General features: G+C 38.0%; 1 protein-coding gene across 3 annotated transcripts in view; it reads right to left on the bottom strand.

Moving 5' to 3' along the window:
- Positions 1-20,800, bottom strand: part of mrps18a (mitochondrial ribosomal protein S18A) — a 33,636-nt gene that overhangs the window by 3,148 nt on the left and 9,688 nt on the right. Inside the window, exons 3-7 of one of the 3 annotated variants that reach the window (XM_062974023.1) lie at positions 20,687-20,721; positions 18,584-18,688; positions 9,201-9,324; positions 7,992-8,064; positions 1,929-2,123 (exon numbers count right to left, since the gene is read on the bottom strand). In XM_062974023.1, the coding sequence (XP_062830093.1) occupies positions 1,967-2,123; positions 7,992-8,064; positions 9,201-9,324; positions 18,584-18,688; positions 20,687-20,721 (494 nt within the window). In that variant the 3' untranslated portion in view covers positions 1,929-1,966. The remainder of the gene's footprint in view (positions 1-1,928; positions 2,124-7,991; positions 8,065-9,200; positions 9,325-18,583; positions 18,689-20,686; positions 20,722-20,800) is intronic. The other 2 variants (XM_008123220.3, XM_003229243.4) reach the window with 2 other exon arrangements.

Raw genomic sequence — 20,800 nt, 5'->3', positions numbered from 1 at the left:
TAAAGATTACCAAAACAGCAGTAGGATAATCAAACAAGGAAATAATACTGAAGCTTGCTATCAAAATACAAACTTCAAATAGATTATTGGGAATTGGATCCGTCGCCTTTGTGAAAAGCGCAGCAATAAGTGATGCAAAAAATTGTTTCTAGGAAATTTGGCTTTAACATGGTTCTGCATGACTTAAAATTGTATTGATGAAGTACTTCAATAGCAAATAACTACATTTTTGATGTTTAAATCTGCATTAATCCCATGTTTACCAATAAATTGTATTTTATTGGATCTTTGCAATAAAATACAATTTATTAGTAACCACAGGATTATTATAGATGTAAACATTCAAATTTGTTAATGTCTGAGGATGACAATTTATCACCATGTTGATGGATAGAAAAGGCAAGTACTAGAAAACCACAATGCAAGAAAATGAAGAAGAGGGGAAGGCTAAGTTTCTGTCCAAGCTCTAAGGAAAACAGATGCTCTCAAAACAAGACCACTAATTCTTGGCTTATTCCATGTTTAGAACAAATGGGGCTGCTTCCTTTTCTTTTTAAAAAAAACGCTCAGCAAGGCCTACTACATGCCTCTCTGGTGAGCAATAACATGATCTTATGACCCCAATATGCTCTTTCCATCCCTGTGTTTTGATCAGCCCATCTTTGTTGCACCATGTGCAAATTTAGATGTTAAGTGCTTTGGGCAGAGCCTTGCATATTTATTTGGTCAGTGAAGTGCCTACTGCACATTTGGGGCCTGTAAAATGGTAATGAAATCTCAGCACCACCAAACTCTTATGGAACATATGAAAAGCTCACATTAATCCAGCACTTTTCACAATGGTGTATTCCAGAGAGCCTTTTGAATTAAGTGAAAAACCAGACTGCTTTCAAGGCTGCAGAAATAAAGCCACCACCCAAGTAAAGCTCAGCAAGTGTTCTCTATCCTCACTCCACAACAGCAGGGATACAATGGCTCACTTGCATGCAGCAAGCCACTTTAGGTACAGGTTAAATAGACTTGCATACAGGCATTTCCTGAAATGCTCCCTACATATTTGTTTATTGCTCAAACTAATAACAGGAATAAACCCATTTCATTTTTGAGAAGAAAAATGGTAGAGTGGTGAGGAGGTTACTTTAGGAAGAGTGGTTGATATCGGTACACATACAATCCAGAAATGGTCTTGGCAAGTCATTACAGAGGATAGATTTGGAAGATGAAAAGCCATTTATAAATCAAATTCAATGGAGAAACTCCCCTGTTTACAGCAACACTGGAAAAGAACTACTACAGTGCATCACAACAAGCCAAATAAATTTAAAGGTATTAAGTGGGGAGGGGGAAGACTGAGAAAAGGTCCTGTGCTAACAAAGAATCTCTAAAAGGGACAGTAGGGTAACAAATATATATGTTTAGCAGATAGTGGCATAAGAAGTTCTGCTATTTTCAATTAGTCTTGGAAGGCAAATGCTCCAGTTCTGAGGAAGAAAGGGGATTTAGCAAATGCCAGGTCTTAAATTTTTCATTATTTGTCTTAAGAAGGTTAATCCAACTCTCCATTCTTTTGGCTTTCTTTGTGCCCAGCAAACAAGGTGGGGCTTTTCACTGTTAGCTGAAACAGACATTTGGACACTTGCCCTATTTGGAGAATACTTTACTTTTACTACTTCTAATACTTGCTTTGTCCAAAACTAAATAACAATAACCACTATTTACTGCTTTTTAACTTTGATGGTTTGGCAGGGGAGAAAACAAGCCATTGCCTGGAGGGCCGTTGGAACAGTGCTTCTTGTGCTGAACACCCCTTCCTTCCCTGCCTAACTTTTGTCTCCCTTTTAGGGAAAACCACTTTTTGTGAAGGGCAGGGTTTTCCCATGTCCTTATGTGTAAAGATAGTTCCTTGTCCTATAATGTCATTAGCACACCTGATTTATGTTGTAACATACTCTTCTTTCATATGTCTTCATTTCTGAAATACAATACAGTGCCAATGTAGAACTTGTTCAAAATTGGGGGGATTTAAGGCCAAATACTTTGTTTCAGTTTCCATAATGAAGCTTTCCTCTACCAATTGCAGGAAAGATGTGACCAATGGCTGAGGTTTGATTGTTGAGATTTTGCTGAGTATCAATTAAGACAAAAAAGAAAAGAAAAAATGATTATCTTGGTGTGATATATCATTCATTATTCATTTATTTAAGAGAGATGCCTCTCAACGGCAAATACCCTTAGAGCAGATGGCAGGTGTAACAAATATATATAACAAATTTCCCAACTAAAATTACATCAAAACAGAATGTTAAGAACAAAGTTTAATAATAAATTAAGACAAATGAAGGACATTAGGAAGTTTATTCTGAAGTCTAAATATTATAAACAAAACAATGGGTTAGTTCCCTTTGTGGATACAATATTGAAGATTTTCTTCTCTGGCAGTCACTTGCACTTATGCATCCTGCTTCCTACTCTTTCAGTAAGGCAGCAGGGTTAAGATATACATACATCTGAATAATATACACCTCTACTGGCTTCATGCATGTTCTATTTATCATCGTACCATCAAATAGCAACAGGACTCACTTTTAATTTATATGTGAAAACACAGATGATTAAAGTTTGGTCAGAAGGTTGAATTAAGTACTGAGGAACTCCAAATCATTATGTTGCTTATAGTTCACTTTGGACCAGTCAGTGGGTCTCAGCTTGGCCAAGAGCCCAAGATTATTACAAGGACAAAAGAAAATAATATACATTCATTGTGACCTCCTTAAAGGAAAGGAGGAATATTAATGCACCCAATAAGTAAGCTGAGCAACAGGAATTTAAGTTACGATCTGGCTGTACTACTGATAGGACTGTGCAGACATAATGTCGAAACTTTAAACCATGATATATCTCTGAGGTTCACTAATGTTTGCTAAATTGATTCTGATATAAGTGTGCATGGGAAGAGGAGAGCAGCCAAGACACTTTTGAATGGTTCAATGATACTTTGAATATTCATGTGATTTAAAACTAGTTTATTCAAAGCAATACAGACCACATGGAAAGTTCTTTCAATTGCTTAGAGATTTATTTTTTAAAATCTTGTAATGTATTGATATTTACAGTAGAGTCTCACTTATCCAAGTTAAACGGGCCGACAGAAGCTTGGATAAGCGAATATCTTGGATAATAAGGAGGGATTAAGGAAAAACCTATTAAACATCAAATTAGGTTATGATTTTACAAATTAAGCACCAAAACATCATGTTATACAACACATTTGACAGAAAAAGTAGTTCAATATGCAGTAATGTTATATTGTAATTACTGTATTTACGACTTTAGCACCAAAATATCATGATAGATTGAAAACATTGACTACAAAAATGGCTTGGATTATCCAGAGGCTTGGATAAGCGAGGCTTGGATAAGTGAGACTCTACTGTATTTTAAAGAATTATATGACCTTTCCTCTTAATGTAAAAACTGATGTTTCATAAATATCCTAGAAAGCTTTGCAGCCCCTTCTTTACTAGTTGTTATGCTAGTAACAAGTATACTATGAAACAAAACAATTAAAACATGATAAAAAGTATACAAAAATTAAAACGCTGCAAGGCAACGTTTACTATCCCAATGATTAGCAGGATCCCAATATTTATTCGCTGCTTCAAGGAAATTAATGCTGCTCCATTTTTGCTCTTTCAAAATTTTCCAAGATACATTTTATTGCCTCAAAAGGCACAAGAAACTCCAACAAATGGTTAAGAAAGTAATCTATCACTTCTCTTCTATGAGCATTTTTCAACATCTGAGCTTGTTAGCTGATGTTGTTTGCATAATATGTCCCAATTATTAAAATTTAGACTTCTTCGTATTAAGAAGCACACAGGGGACAGAATTCTAAAACCTGTGCCAAGTCAGGGCACCAGGCCAAAGATAGCCCAATTGGTTACTTATCTCTCTGCTTAGCAGAACAATGAGAGGAATTCTGATAGGGAACAGGCACAGAGAGTGTCCTTCAGGTTAACACAAAACTTTTAACAGTTACAGGTGAAATCAGAATTTCCCATGAAGTCACATATTTCTTGCCTGATCTGTCATTTCATTCTATGAGAGCAACAGGGCAGAAGCCTTGTTCCCACCTCATCAAGAAGTGGAACAATTTGACATTTTGAATGTTTACGTCTATTCAGGGCATACAACACTGATTGAGAAAATTCTCAGTTTGACATTTTTCCAAGTGGCACTGCAAGTTTCTTTTGCAAAAGTATATGAATTAAATATCAAATATTTTTCAGAGTCATTTCCTGAAAACTTATTTCAACCGAGCAAGATCTTGATGTTGCCTACATTCATTGTTAAAAGAATGAGAGAAGGAATGCATTATCTCTCTAAATAACATGAGGTCACCAAGACAACATGGTATATAAATACAAAAATAATAATGCATTAAATTTATGTCCAGAAAAGGACCCCTGAATCCCCTTTGTTGGGCATTTGTCCATAAGAGACAAAATCATGCTTTTCTTTGAAAAGCCAGTTCTTAGGAGAGCTTGATTCAATACATGGTGTGGTCACAGTTGACAGATCATTTAAAGGCATACACACATCCAGTCTCCAACCTTACTAAACTTTGTATCACTTTAAGGAATACACTTCTTGCATGTTAAACATGAGTAGCAAAGGCCGACTCCTTTTGTACAAAGGCAGTCTAAACGAGCTTTAACCAGCAGGTCTCTCAGCTGCCTACACTGTATTACAAAAGTGTTGGATCACTTTTCTGATATTTTTCTTGGAGCCTAAACATGGCACTGCACACATAGAACTTGCCTGCTAATTCCAGCAAGCTCATGGAGTCTGCTGGACTTCCAGAGATGATATACAGTACTATCAAGAAGAGCATACAAGAGAAAACCACCTATCTATGGAATAGCAGAGAAGTAGCACAAATGCAAATCAAGACCCTTGTAAAATGAATTCATGTTTCTTCTTTTATCTTTTTGTGAAAATGAAAAAAATGAAAAAAAGTATTTAAAAAGCTTTTATAATGGTTGCAAAGACTCTTTGCCTATCAGCAAAATCAGCACCCTACTGCTATAGAGTGACGCTTTTTTGAAAGGAAGAAGCTATTAGCTTGTTTCTCATCACTTAATCTATTCTAATCACAAACAACTAGAAAAATGGCATTTCAAAATCCAGCTGTGAAATGACAGCAATGTCTGATGATGGGAGGATAAGAGAAATCTTGACATTAACATTATACATTAAAAGCCAACTATTTTTGTTCCACTATAATGGAAATAATGTATTAATTTCATGTCAGAGCCCACATGTAGTACTTACTCAAAATTATTCAGATCACTCAGATTGTCATAGGGCTCTATAACCTTTGGTGTTTATGATGCTAAAGGCAGCATTACAACCTTACAGGTGAAAGTGGTAAATAGTGAACAAAGAAGACATACTTGAACAAAAACCATGACAGAGGTGGAAATCAGAATGTTCATACTTGGGGCCACCCTGTGTGTTCAACACAATCTCCTCTTTTGATGCTGCTCTGAAGAGTATGAGACATGGCAGCTCGGACAGAATGTCATGACCTAACCTCCTAGGGCTACAGAGAGGAAGTGGTTAAAAGTTTTCTCTCCCAACATCATTAACTGTTTCAGAAATCTACGTGGGAGGCACAGGTGGGGGTAGGCAGATAGCCAAAACCCTCCGTGCTGCTTTAGCGATTGAACATGGCACAACTCCAAAAATGCAGCTTTCTACCTCCAGCTGACAGAGACAATACCCTGATAAACTGGAGCTGCATTACTAATAATGCTTTAACAAGCTCTCTTCTAAGACCCCCTCCCCATACTTACCTTCCCTAAACCTTCCCATTATGAATGCCTTCACTAGATGAAAATATAAGTTGTTCTTTTCTGCTCCCTCCATGGGTTCCTTGCTTTCTCAATTCTTGACATCCCTTCCCACCCTTCCTTCCTTTGCACCCCCCAAAGCCACCCCCCACCAAACATACTGGACAGCTTCTGAAGGCTCCTGGATGGCCATTCCTTGTTTTGTGGGAAGCTGAAGCGTCTTCCCACAGCAAGATGTGAAATTATAGCATTAATTATGAGATCCACTGGGGCTTTCCAGAGGTCTCAATGTTGTGGTGATAAATTGACATCTGGATATAAAGAGGTTACAGACTCTTCTGTGATCCTGCCCACTCCCCATGAAACAAGGAATGGCCATGCAGAGATGCTTCAAAAGCTGTTCAGTAAGTTTGGGTGGTGGTGGTATATAGCTCAGCCTAGTGAATGCCAATCTCTTATACCATGCGAAATTATACAGGATTTCAGTTTTGTGATAGCAAAACTGTCTTGTGATATCAAACTAAGCTTGTGATATCAAAACTGTAGAATGGTAGGACTCCTTTTATTTATTTAAAAAGTTTTATTTTGTGAATACCAAAATAAAGTGGACCATTGATATTTGCTGGGGCTTGGCTCTAGACCCACCAGGAAAATAAAAATCCATGGATGCTCAAGTCCCACTAAATATAGTGACATAGTAAAATGAGTGACCCTGACACAAAATGGCAAAATCAAGGATTCTATTTGGATTGTTTTGTATGTGAATATGCTCAGGTTCTGGATGTAAAATCTGTATACATATGTAATGCCAATGGATACAGCAGTAAAAGATACTCTTTAAAATAACTAGTCAATTATACTTATCTCAACATAGTTTGCAAAATTTCTCTAGAGTGTATATAAGAGACAATTTCACTATTGCTGGGTCCTATATGATAATAATAGGAATCCTTATATCCAAGTTTCAAACTTGTGCCAAATTTAGTTTATTTTTACAGGCAGAACCCAACTTCTGCCCATGAGATGGTCATCAGTGAAAGGCAATGGACTAGGACAATGTGCTTGAGAATTGGCCTATGGAGGCCCAAACCCATTACTAAAAAGGGAATCTTAGGCTGAAACCTGGAGTCTCTGCTTTCCCAGGCAAAGTGTCTGCGGCCTTTAGTAACCCCACAGCTTGCTAATATGAACTTCATAAACTGCTTTGACATCCCCATGGAAACAGAAGGCGAGGTCATAAATAGAGGATTAGCACCTCTTAACACAGAGCAAAGCAAAAGAGGCAACAGGGGGCTTACATTTCCCCCATTAAGGGCCAAGGGGCTGCTCAGCAACGAGGGAAGGAAGGATGGAGAAGAGAGAGTGCCACAGAGGAAGGGCAAATCGCGGGTGAACTACAAACTGTAGACAAAAGGGAAACAGCCACAGGACAAAGAGGGCAACAAATCTAATGAGCTCCTCCTTCCTGTCCCATCCACCACCCACTGGTAATACCTAGCCAGCCTGTCTATTTTGTCACTTGCATCACATCAGCATAAATGCTGCTGTGGCTATTTGCTACTGTGCCACTTTTTCTGAAATGGCACTCACCCTCCTCAAAGTTCACACTGCATGGTAAAGTTAAGGAGTGATGCAAGTGGAACGGCAAAGAGTGCAACAAGAAAAAGAAGATAACTTTTCACACACAAAGTCAACATAAGCCAGATCCTTTCTGTAAAATACGGTTTGTGTGAAATAAATGAAGACTGGAGATAACAACTTCTATGCAGTCTATCTTAAATATATTCCTTGTCCATTTCTTAATCTCTGTCCTCCCTAGTTCTTAGACACCTCATTTTCCAATCCTAGTTCATCTCATTTAAGCTTGCAATTGCCAGAACTGGCAATCCCACTCTTTCTTTATAGCAAACTCAACAGAATTGTAAATCATACTGATTACATATAGGGTGTTTATTGATAAGACATAAAAATTGCTTGTAACTCAGCACTTCTATTCTAGAGGGGCCTGTCGCATCATTTGAGAAATACAATATTACAAGACTGTCCTCATGGATAAGTCTATTGAATTCAGCTCATCCACTCCATTTTAGATGCAGGGGAATATTTTCTCTTAAAATAGATACGGTAGCTACTGACCTGTTGAGAGGTAGCTTCTTATTTTTTGGAACAAAACCTTCTGGAAGTTTAGGCCTATGATTTGGCAGCAAACCTAAATAAGAGAAGACTTTCAAATATTAGTAAGGAACAAACATGAATACAGATTCAAAGCATGAATATGACAGCAGCCTAAGCATGTAAATAAGGTTATGAATTCAAAATAAAATGAACAACAGTCATGCACATATAAAAATATCATAAAAGCATCAGATCTTGTTTGATTTTGGTCAACACTGGTTAGTATTTGGATGGGAGACTGCAAAGAATACCAGACGCAACACGTTCTATTCTAGAGGAAGGTATTCCTTGCTTAAGAAAATCCTATGAAATTCATGGGGCCACCATAAGTAGAGAAGTGACTTAAGGTACGCATTCGTGTATACACACACACACACACTTATATCAAAATGGAATAGCACAATCCTATGCCAGGTGATGTTAGTTATCTGCAACTAAGAAACCCTCAATCAGATCCCATACATCCTCAAGACACATCATAGAAACTAACCACACTTATTTAAACATTTCTCTAAAATCATGTGGTGAGAAACTTGTTCAAAATATCACAGAATTAACCCAAAAGATTTATCACGCTCTTTGTATATATCAAAATGTTAATGATGACATATCCCTAGCAACACATTTAGACATACAGCCAATTCCCAACTATAGTTCCATATAGAAATCTAGCTTTATTTCTCAATCGCCTTCTGAATTGTATACCTCAGAGACAAGATAATGAATTGCCTTTAATAAGAGCAACAAAAAACATGCTGAGAGAAACGAAAGATATACTTCTGTCACTGACTTGCTTTGTTATTTCTGGGACACTAATGGGATCTCTGGTAAAATTCTGCATTGGTTAGCATCCACCTGAACCTAATGCATGAATTGTTTATATGTAACAACGGACGGAGATAATTAACTAGTAATGTAGAGCAGTTAAATTGTTAGAAGATCTTATTTCCTGAAGCTTAACACTTTCTTGCTATAAAACTGAAACGTTGCTATAGCACAAATAGTGGAGAAATGATAATTGCATATTTCAGAAGCAGAGAGAGCAGAAAAGGCATATCCTTTAGATCATGTCATTAAAAAGTTGCATCTCACCTCTTGCATCCAGTGAATTTATACCCAAAGAATTCAAATTAAATAGAGAAGGGTTGGCTCCCAAATTAAAGTAGTTACCTGCTCGATGAGCCATTTGGACACATATTGCAATCTTCTTATGCTCTACTGTACAAAGGCCCGTGACCCTCCGAGGCAGCATCCCTCCATCAGAGCGTATGAACTGACTAAGCAACAAGACGTCCTAAGCAAGCAAAGAGAAAGACAAATGTGAAAAATCAAATAATGGCCAGGCCAGTAATATTGCAATGGATGTCCATGTCAAAGCTTCTGAAATGCTTTAGAAGCAGCACTATTTAAGACTGCTAGCACAAACAGCTCCTACAACACTCCCAGGTGTTATCAAGGTGCTTTAAGATTCATTTACTCCACCTTCTGGATGTAAAACCACTCCCCTCTAGCCTGCCTAGGAATGCAGATGACACATGGGAAAAGGAAACAGTCACTTCAGAAGGTAAAAGTGTCAATATCTTGCCAAGAGCAAGATCGCCAATCTTCAATCTGTTTTTTAAATAAAGCAAGGCAATAATTAATAATGAAATGAAATAAATTGATTTTGAGGATACTTGCATATTAGGGACAGATTGGCTTCCATCCTGAAACATGAATGTTTTGATTTTCTAAATCATTTTATTTGTAATTATTGCAGTACATTAAAATTAAAAGAGGAGGGCATATATAGTCCAACGGAAAAAAAAAAAGAAAGGAAAGAAAAAAAAAAACAAAAAAAAAGAAAGAAAAAGAAACCCTGGTACCTATCAAAAAGAAGAAAATTACAACCCGAATTCCCGAGACCCTCCCTCCTCTCTGTAGTGATTTTCTTGTACACTTGACACATGTATTCTTGCCTTCCATTTTTAATTAAATGTGGCTGTAAATCTTAAGCTTTAGAACACTGATGGAGAAGGGCAGAATAATTTCTTCAAAGAGAGTAAGAGGTGCAGTGCGATACTAAGTTGCATCAATAGGAGTATAATGAATCAGAGTATAGTGTCTAGCTCGAGATAAATCATAATCTCACTCTATCTTACTTTGGTCGGACTGCATCTGCAGTACTGTGTTCAATTCTGGGCACCACAATTCAAAAATGGTATTGACAAGCTGGAACGTTTCCAGAGAAGGGCAATCAAAATTATTAAAGTATTGAAAAGCAAGCTCTATGAGGAATAGCTGAGATAGCTGGGAATGTTTAGCTTGGAAAAAAGAAGGCTGGGAGAGGACATGATAGCCATGTTTAAATATTTGAAAGGATGTCACATTGAAAAGGGAGCAAGCTTGGTTAGTGCCACTCTAGAAATTGAACTATGGATTCAAATTACAGGGAAAAAAATTCCACTTAAACATTAGGAAGAACTTCCCAATGGTAACAGCTGTTTGTCAGTGAAATATGCTGCCTTGGAGCATGCCGGATACACTTTCTCTGGATGTTTTTGAGTAGAAGCCCTCTGTCAGGGATATTTCGATTGTGTTTTCCTGCATGGCAGGGGGTTGGTCTGGATGTAGTCTCTTCCAGCTTTATAATTCTATATCTTATGTCAGAAGAGACTATGTGATTATCAGGGAAAAATGGTGTATATAGACCATTGCTCTAGAGAAAGCCTGCACAGCATACGGTCCGCGGGCTGCTCCGAGGTTGGGCTTTCCCCTTGCCACTTGGCCCTTGGCATGCCTGATCAGGCAGGCATGGCAAGGGCTCTGACATCAGCAAAGCCCAGGCCCTTCCCCACTCTCATGGCCTTCCCATGGGAACAATGTGATGCTGGGGAAAGGGCAGAGCTTTCCCTTTGGCAGGCAGGGTAGGTGGCAGAAAGGTAGGGAAGAGGAATGGTTTGCAGATTTTTTTTATATATTGGCCCTTTACAAGGGCAAAGTTGTGCAGTACTGCTCTACACCAATGGTTCTCAACCTTCGGTCATTTCCAAGAAGCCCAGGTTTGTATAACCTGCTCTCTCTGGATTTCTTCGAGTTGGAATTCAGAATATCTGGAGAACTAAAGTTTGAGAACCACTGCTCTAGATCACTGATTTTTAATTTGGGAAGCTCAGGATATTAAAGGGCTTAAAAATCCAGGTATCCTCTTTTATGGTCATGCTAATTGGCATTTCCGGATCCAACAACAATGGAAGGCCATCCTCTATGTTACAAATCACTGTATGTCTAGATGATCACAGTTATAACTACTACTGTAGAATGGAATCAACTGAACACTATCTAAAATGTTATGCTGATGTAAGACGAAATATAACATCATCATCAATGTAAGCATCACTGCAGCTGTATGTTTCCCCATATGGCACATAAATACATAAAGTATGAACATGGTAGATGCAAATGTAGATACTGTTCAATCTAACTCATCACTGAACTGCACTGGAGTGAAACACAGTCAATTCCAACCGTGTAAAGACCACTCACATAAGCAATTAATTTTGAATTGAAAATATCTATATAAGTCAGTGTAGTGATAATTGGGAAGCTGACCTGGGCAACATGAAAATGTCCTGAAGTACCTCAAATGAACTGGCATTTGGGCATCTTGGATTACAACACACACTTTATATGTATTATGCTTGAATCATACTATCTTGTGATGTGAACCACAATTAATTCTGTCTAGAGTGTGGTTTGTAAAATGATCACTAAGTTAACCTTCCTCGGCACTGTGTCCTGTCTATTTTCAATAATTGTGAGACACTAGTGTATCTGGACAAGAAAAGCACTATATGTAATACAGAGTTGATATCTGATTTCTCTCTTTTTTGAACCCACCAAATGACCTGAAATTCAACAAGTTGCTCCTTGATTTAGAATTCCTTTTCCAAGTTAAATTTAATGAAGAAATAACTACCTTAATATGCACATTATTTTATGTTGATTTTTTATAACCATGAGGTGCAGCATCTGGCTCAAAAACAGTATCCAAGATTGGGTGACTTCATATTACCCAAATCTAACCGATTCAATATTTATTTTGACCCTATTCTTTAATCCAAAAATTATGTGTAATTTAGATTTAAAAACATAATGTAAAACCAAAACAATTGAATAAGAATGAGCCAAACATGTAGTATACAGCAGAATGAAAATCTTTGAAATGACCCAAAGGTCTGAGAAGAGCTCTGCATTGAAGCCAGGGACACTGTTAGTGAGAAATGCAAAAAGGCATTATCTGGAGCCAAAAAAAAATCTCAATGGATGACAGATGATACTTGCACAGGGCAACGAGACTTATGATAACAGCAATGCAAAGAAATAGATGTTAACAAATAAGAACAAGAGACCTCTTCCACAAGATCTGAAAAATCTGAGGGAAATCTAAACTAAGAGTGAGGATGCTATATGACACACAGGGGAACATATTACATAACTGAGTACAAATAAAAAGGGAATGTACACTGAAGGACTATATCTGATAAAAGATATGAAAGGATGACAGATTCATTGAAAGAGGAACTATTTGAAGATAAACCTATAATTTTAGAAAATAAAGTGGAAGCCTCACTCAGGGTACTTGGGATAAATAAACCACCTGGAACAGGGACAGGATCTACATTAGGTTTAACACAAATTTGTCAACAAATATGGGAAACCAAACATTGGCTCAGACTGAAAATGTTCAATATGCACTCCAATTCTCAAGAAAGGGGAAACCAGGGATTGCAGTAACTATAGAACCATTGCACTGATTTCCCAAAATCCTATAGCACAGAAATGTATCTTCTACAGAGCGAGAAATGCTAGATGTCCAAGGTGAATTTAGGTGAGAAAGAGGCACTGGGGGATCATACTGCAGGCATGTTGGATAATGGAGTGTGCCAAAGAATGTCAGAAGAAAATCAACCTGTGCTGTATAGATTACAGTAAGGCAGATAACAAAAAAGACTATGGGCTGCTCTTCAAGAAATTGATATACCATAATCTTTGGTTGTCCTGATGTGGAATATGAAGAAATAGCTGAAAGGCAGACTTGCATGGGAAAAGGCCATATGTATGGTAGGTTGGGGCCTGAAGTGTAGGCTGAATGAGCAAAATCAGCACTTTTTGCTCAGAATGGATCAGTAGCCAGTGCAGTGCTCACTTTAAATTTATTCCATGATTTATGTAAACAGCGACATTTCTGCAGCATAGGAAGATGAAACTCTGAATGCAGTAACAAGTTTTTTTCCAGATCACTAGATGTGACAGAAATTGGATTTCTGTTTCCTCCTGTGGTTCATATGTCAACTAGAAGGCTTCTTTCTCATCACCTTTTCTTCCTCCAATCAAGAGTATCTCTTATTATTCACTAGGCAATACCTGTTTTACTTTAAGCCCAGTGTAGCTTAAGAGGGGAAATTTGGATGTGGGTCAAAGGAAGAAAAAATGAGAACAGGGTTTTGGTGTTGGGTAGAAATAGTAACGGTCAAGGATAGATTAATGTTGTTTGAGTGGGAAGCCCCTCTCAAGATATCATGTGTCTTCTAAACCTTTGGTACACACTACCTCTTAAAATGAAGGATAAGCTCCACAGGCAAACTGCATTTCTCATTTGGATATACAGTACTGCTCGCTGTCCTCACCCCCTTCTTTAACACCAAACTTACTGTCTGTTTGAAAACCATTATTTCAACACAAAAGTTTTGATAGCTCATTGACAAAGCAATGTTTATTGAAAGCAATATAAGATCCACAAAGAAGTTCATACAATGAACACATTTCAGCACCAAACCTAAAATGAAGAATCTAACATCAGAGATACATTTCTAAGGTTCAGTAATGAATATCTCCTAAGAGATTCAGCCAATTAATTACTATCTGACTATATGATTACTATTTTGTTTGGAGGGCAGTATGAATACAGTATCTTTGTGACACCTGTATGTAATGTTCATTCACTTCCATGAAGAGAAATAAAGGAGCAATTTAGTGTGAAGTGAGCTCCTGGTGGCACAGTGTGTTAAAGTGCTGAGCTGCTGAATTTTCTCACAGAAAGGTTGACGGTTCGAATTCAGGGAGCGGAGTGAGCACCCGCTTCTCCAGCTCCAGCTTCTGCCAATCTAGCAGTTTGAAAACATGTAAATGTGAGTAGATCAATAGGTACCACTCCGTGGGAAGGTAATAGCATTTCATGCAGTCATGCCGGCCATGTGACCTTGGAGGTGTCTACGGACAATGCCGGCTCTTTGGCTTAGAAATGGAGATGAGCACCAACCCCAGAGTCGGACATGACTGGACTTAACGTCAGGGGAAAACCTTTACATTTACCTTAGTATGTAGTATCTTGGACGCAAATGCTTCAAGACTTATGTACGTGTATTCTGGAAATACTCTGGAAAATCCTGTTCCTGATCTAATTGTTTGCCATATTCCAAACGGCCACATAATTGGTAAGGCCTTTTGAATATAGAGGGGGAGCAGAAGATGACAGAGATTAAAAAAAATAAAACCAAATTCTATTCAATCAGATACGGGCATCAACCAATTTACTCCTAGTTTGTAAATGTCATCTCAGCCCTATTAAGTCCTATCTGTTTCAGCACTGCAAGTTATATGCTCTGAGGCATTTGGCTTACGAGTATTGCTTGCTCACAAAAGATTACAGCAACTTCAGAAAGATCCCAAGGGCAAGAGGAGCAGGACTCTCCCAATATCCTGTGCAAACTGGTGTAAGTCAAAGGGTTAGTTCAGAGAAACAGTCTAGTTTTAGGACACTGGAGAAAAAAAGAATCTAGAAGGGTTAAAGGAGAGGGAATAATCTGGCAGATTTGCATACTGCCGTCATGTTCCATGAAATTAACATTGTGTGCTAATGTGCAGCCAAGACTACAACCACAGATTTGCTTTAATCACTGGACAGCTCCTGGGAGAGGCTGAACCCAGATTCCCACCCCTGTAATCTGAAGGATCTGATGAAAACAACTTGGATTGAATTAATTCAGGGCTAATATGCAAAGGTTACAGTCATGTCTCTGCTTTTTGCTGCCAAAGTGAGAAGACATTTACTGCCTGATCAGACTAATCAAGTTCCAAGTAAGAGAAGAGGAAACATGTTTTGCCTTCATTTCCAAATTGTATTTGACTTCTTCTGCTGAGTAAAGAAAGCCCATTGTGAACACAAGACTCACTGGAGTTAGAGGAGAATTGGAATTGCTGGCAGAATCAATCTAAGGCTATCTGGAAAACTGACAACTGCTAACAATTTGAGTGAAAAGCTATCCAAGTTTAAGTCAGTATCTGTTCATACAGTCAGTGCACTTTTATCCTATCACATATTATTGCTTGAGTTTAAAAAAGATTTGTCGTTTTATCAGGAAGTTTTTGGGTCATCAACCTATTAGATCGAAGGGCCCGTGGTGTTCAAAGATTCTATATACGGAACTAATTTTCCAAAGAAGCAATCAGAGAATCATTTTTATTTGTGACAGTGATCAAGTAACTGAAACCAGCAACAACCTAAAAGGATTTTAAAAAAAACAAATGGAATTTATACAGCTCTTCAAAGCATATTTATCTTCTTATAATCTTTATAACAATTCTGTAAATTTATATGCTAGTATTATGAACCAGAATCAGCTGAAGTTGAAAGAGTGGTTTTGTAAAGGTCACTCAATTAATTTATGACAGAGGCAAGATCCAAGCCAAGGACTTCCTAATTTATGCACTTTGCTTGTCAAGCACTTAGGCTGGAATGCATCTGTCTAATTCAATAAGCTTAAGGGTTAATCTGTTTGCAAATGCAGAAACTGGTACCAAAAACCTTAAAAAGTTGTGATTCTACAATTGTTGGGGGAAACAGCAAAGATGTCAGATGTCTCTTGCTTTAAAGAAATGGCCTGTTATTCTTCAAAAGTGGTCTTTACTTCATAAAAAATAATAGTTTTCCTTAGAAAATGTCCCTTATTTTTACCACACTACCCTGTCAATTGCAGTGGAAGGTAAATAATTTCTCTGGAATTCAATGTGGCTCACAATAGCAGGGCATCTACTTTAGAAACGATGTTTATATACTCAACCTTGTAATTGCTCTGAATTATCTGTCTACTTAACATTATGTTCTTCTAGATTAGATAAAGTTAGTGATAATGCATCAAAAGATACAGGGTGGTTCTACATAGCCACTTAAACTGAGTCAGGATATGGATTAAAGCAAGTCAGTTTGCTGCGGAGTGCCCACACAGACACCTCAGGAACTGTTTGGAGGTTTGGATGGTGGCCACAAAGATCTGCTAAATGAAGATTGATTGAACCTATGCATATTTTTTTCCACATCTGGTCAGGCGGGATGCGTTGATGGATATCGCCATAATCAGCACTGATGGGCAGCAACATGTCTAATGGGAGATCTAGCTTTGCTTCCAAGTTTTTAAAATGTATCAACGCTAAGCCTGTCCTGACAAGCTCTGTGCATTTCTCTGTCTTGAGTCCAGCTCTGCATGGGATATATAATGACTGGCTTAAGCTGATTTTATGGCTTATTTCAGCATTTCCAGTGAGTTTTTTTAATGCATAGTTTCTGGCTGGATGCGTATGGGAGTGGTTTTTTTTTTTTTTGGATACCCTGCTATTGAGATGGCTTGGAACTACATTTTAATGCTGGCATAGAATCATTTATTATTTATTTCATACATTTATATCCCGCCTAAGAAACAGCCATAGATTTATTTCCTGTATCCAAGCAAACAAGTGGCCTCTGAAATTATTGGACTGCAACACTCCCATCTCTCTTCATTGACCAGATTGTGTGTGGCTGCTGGAAGTTGCAATCCAACTTTATTCGGAGGATCCCACACATTTTCCATTACAATTATATGCAATGATAGCTTGCTACCAAAGGTTCCACAAATGGAGTGACGGATACACCTTTAATATCACTAAAATACTATCATCATCTTTTTGATCATATAATATTCACTGTGCCACACCATCATTGACATGAACATCTATTAACTAAAATGAAATAAAATTATGGCTTTAATGCTGTTCTACAACTGGGAGTACTGTAATAAAAAGTTGTATTCTCATTTACTGCCACGGACTTGACAAAAACGGTGCTCTGCAATTAATCTCCAAGCAGTTTATATTTGCAGTTTTTAAAAATTATACAAATGAGTTTAAGTCATGTCATATGCAGTTTGGCCTGAACATGAACTATGTAGAACATCATCATGACTTCCAAAACATTTGGAATTTTAAGAGAAGCATATTTATTTCAAATGCTCTTAAAAACAAATGAGTGAGGCAGTATCTTAGCAAACCTACTTGGATACATGTGATCTAGGCATACTAATTCCTCAAGTATTTCCTTACCTGCTTTTCGGAAAGCTCATTTACACAATCATCATTACTAAATTATTTTAAAGCTCCTTTTCAGCTTATTTTCCTAGTTCCGCCCTTTCTCTTCATTTATAAGTCTGCCATATTACAAGCTATTTCTTTCCCACCAGATGCATTTGTATCTGTATCCTATTAATCCCATTGACATTAACTTATTGTGCAGCTTTGATTTCTTATCTTTAATATGTCCTTGTCTGGATCTCTTCCTTTCCATTTCTAGCAGGATTTTTTTTTTACTGCTTCTATCCCAGACTTTGAATAACCTTTGTTGAAAGAGCTAAAAAAGAGTTCAATCCTCCTATTTTCAGAAGAATTGCTAATTTGAAGCATTTTCCTTAAAATACACTTTTCAAGGGTTCCGCTGTCACTTATTATGTCAGCTCCTCTAAACTTTCTTCTTCCTCTTCTTGCTTATTGGATTTTTTAAAAAAATAATCTCACCTGCGGTGTAGACATATAGTAAATCTATGGTTCCTGTACACTAAAATTTTAGAAAGCATATAAAGCCTACAAATTGGTCTGATTAGGATGAGCTACCATTTGAGTCTTTCTCAACCAGAACGGTTACAGCACTGGTGGTCATGTATAAGAACTGATATCTTGATTTGCTAATTTTATTTTTCATTTCCTTTTGTAACATATGCCTTTTAATTGAAGATTATATCTTGAATCCAGCTGCAGAAAATAAGGATAAATGAATAATGATAGATACCTTTACCTAGGCTGCCTTCAAATGTGGTACATACCACTTGGGTTCATGTTCCAAATGTTCAATATTGCTAACCTTTGAATTTGGCATTTTTTAAGAGAAGGAAGGGTAGATCTATCTCTTCCAGCAGGTCTAACCAGACAGTTTTAATGACAAATATTAAACTTGCATATTATGTTTAATCTCTGTTTTGTGTATTTTAATATGTATCCTGTGGAAATATGTTGTAATGTTTATTTTAAAGAATGTTTTAGGTGAAAGTGTGTTTTAGAATGTTGTAACCCGCATCTAGCTAAGAGGGGAGGAGGCAATAAATAAAATTATTATAATTTGATACACAACAAGATTAGTAAACAACAAACAAGATCATGATGCTGCTGCTGCTGATGATGATGATTATACCTCTGGGAAAAAAACTCACTTCAAAATTGTATTTGTGCTTCAGATTCCAGCGACAGATAGGACACTGCCCAGAGGGATTTGGAGGAGTTGGAGCTTCTACAACTTCAAGAATCTTGCCTTCAATCTAGAAAAGAGAGGACAATCTGATTAGATCTGGAGATCTAGAATTCGTACTTTAGATATACTTCAGATTACTGCTGAATTTCCAACATGGAAGGTGAAATCTACAAACCTCAGGCAGAGGATACCTGGCCTCCCCTGCCAGTAATCTAAAATACACCTGGGAATGTACTTGAGGTACATTTAAAAAATAAATAAATCACACCTCAGTTTCAAATAGCATTAAAATGTTTGTGTGGATCATCAAGTTCATGAATATGGAAATATTTTCATAACAGTATGAACCAAGACTTTTGTTAAATATTATGTTGCTTGAGCCATGAACTGGACGCAAATAATTAAACGAAGCATGGTCTCTCATCACTATATCTTTTTTGTATCTCTCCAGTCTAGGATGAGCACTTGGGCAAACAAGCGAGAGATTGGCCATGGTGGTACGTTCAGATGGCACCATAAGTCATGCTTTAAATAATCTGGTTTACAATCCAGCAATGCACCACAAATTCAAATTGTAGGTTGCAGGTGGTTCTGGGGTTGTTAGCAGTGCAGGGCCCACACATAATCAGTCAGATCTCAATGAAACATCATCACGTCCAGGCACAACAGGAACACCTTTGAGAGAGTGATGGGCTCTTGGACGCATCTCAATGGATTGTCATTGACGAATGCACTGGGAATGTCGAGGAGGGGGACAACACTTTACACCTACATGATTCACTTCAGCAGGAACACTTTTCGGAGGACCTACACACTATCTTGCACAAAAGGGACCCTGTCAATCCTCAAAGCAAACAGGTCTTAGTAGTAGGCGACTCCCTCCTTAGAGGAATGGAAGCCATATTTCCAGACTGGATGGGATGACTCGAGAAATATGCAGCCTCCCGGGGGCAAAAATACACCATATCACTCAGAGGCTCACCAGGCTCCTAAAGCCCCATCATTCCCCCCCCCCCTTATGTTGATTAATATAGGAACCAATGATACCACTAGGCATACTTTTCAAAAGATCACAAACGATTTTCAAGCTCTCGGAACAATGCTAAAATTATGTAATGTACATGTGATCTTTTCATCCCTCCTCCTCGTTATAGGACATGGCTCTACAAGGGCCAGAAATATAGCACAGGCTCAGAAAATGGTGTCAAGAGGAGCATTTTGGATTCCTTTTTCAGGAGGATGGCCTACTCGCAAGGGATGAGGGGTGCATCTCACACAAGTAGGAAAACACCTTTTTGCGCACAGACTCACAAACCTCATCAGACACACTTTAAACTAGATCCACTGGGGGAGGGGAACAACAGCCTTGCGAACAGTATTTTACCCATGACTACGGGGAACCGCCAAAAGGCTAAATTGAGAGTTGCACAAACACAACAAGGACCAAGTACTGAAAGCACAATAATCCCAAATAAACAGCTCGGTGGAAGATCCCAGGGGCTTACATGTCTTTACACTAATGCACAGAGCATAGGAAATAAGTAAGACGAACTCCAACTTTTAGCACAACACCACACTTACGATCAATGCAGTTGAAGTGGTCAGATCCTTAGGGGCAAGCGAACATGTGCTCCTGCAGTTCACCATACAAAGGATAGCTGAAACTAGGTCAAGTCAAACCCGCATTCTGGACTTCAGGAGAGCTGACTTCCAAAAAATGAAGGAAATACTGAGCGGCGTTCCATGGATGCCAATATTAAAAGTAAGGGAGTTAAGGATGGATGGGAGTTTTTTTAAAGTGAAATACTCAAGGCGCAAATGCAAACAGTGCCAACAAAAAAAAAATGCAAGTGCGAAGAAGCCAGAACTTCTAACCAGGCTAAGACTCAAAAGAGACATGCACAAGAAGTGGAAATGGGGGGGAAATCACAAAAGAAGAATTCAAATGAATTGCTACATCCTGTAGGGAGAAGGTTCGCATGGCTAAAGCGCAAAATGAGCTCAGGCTTGCCAGGGTCATTAAAAACAACAACAACAACAACAACAACAAAGCTTTTTTGCTTACGTTGGTAGAAAAAGAACAAAGAGGCAATAGGGCACCTGCAAGGAGAAGATGGGGTGTTGGTTACAGGGGACAGGGAAAAGGCAGAACTACTTAATGCCTTCTTTGCCTCTATCT

Source organism: Anolis carolinensis, chromosome 1, assembly GCF_035594765.1.
Source record: "Anolis carolinensis isolate JA03-04 chromosome 1, rAnoCar3.1.pri, whole genome shotgun sequence".
NCBI classification, from domain to species: Eukaryota; Metazoa; Chordata; class Lepidosauria; order Squamata; family Dactyloidae; genus Anolis; species Anolis carolinensis.
Note: the sequence above shows the minus strand (reverse complement) of the source record. Positions and strands in the feature narration are given on the sequence as shown.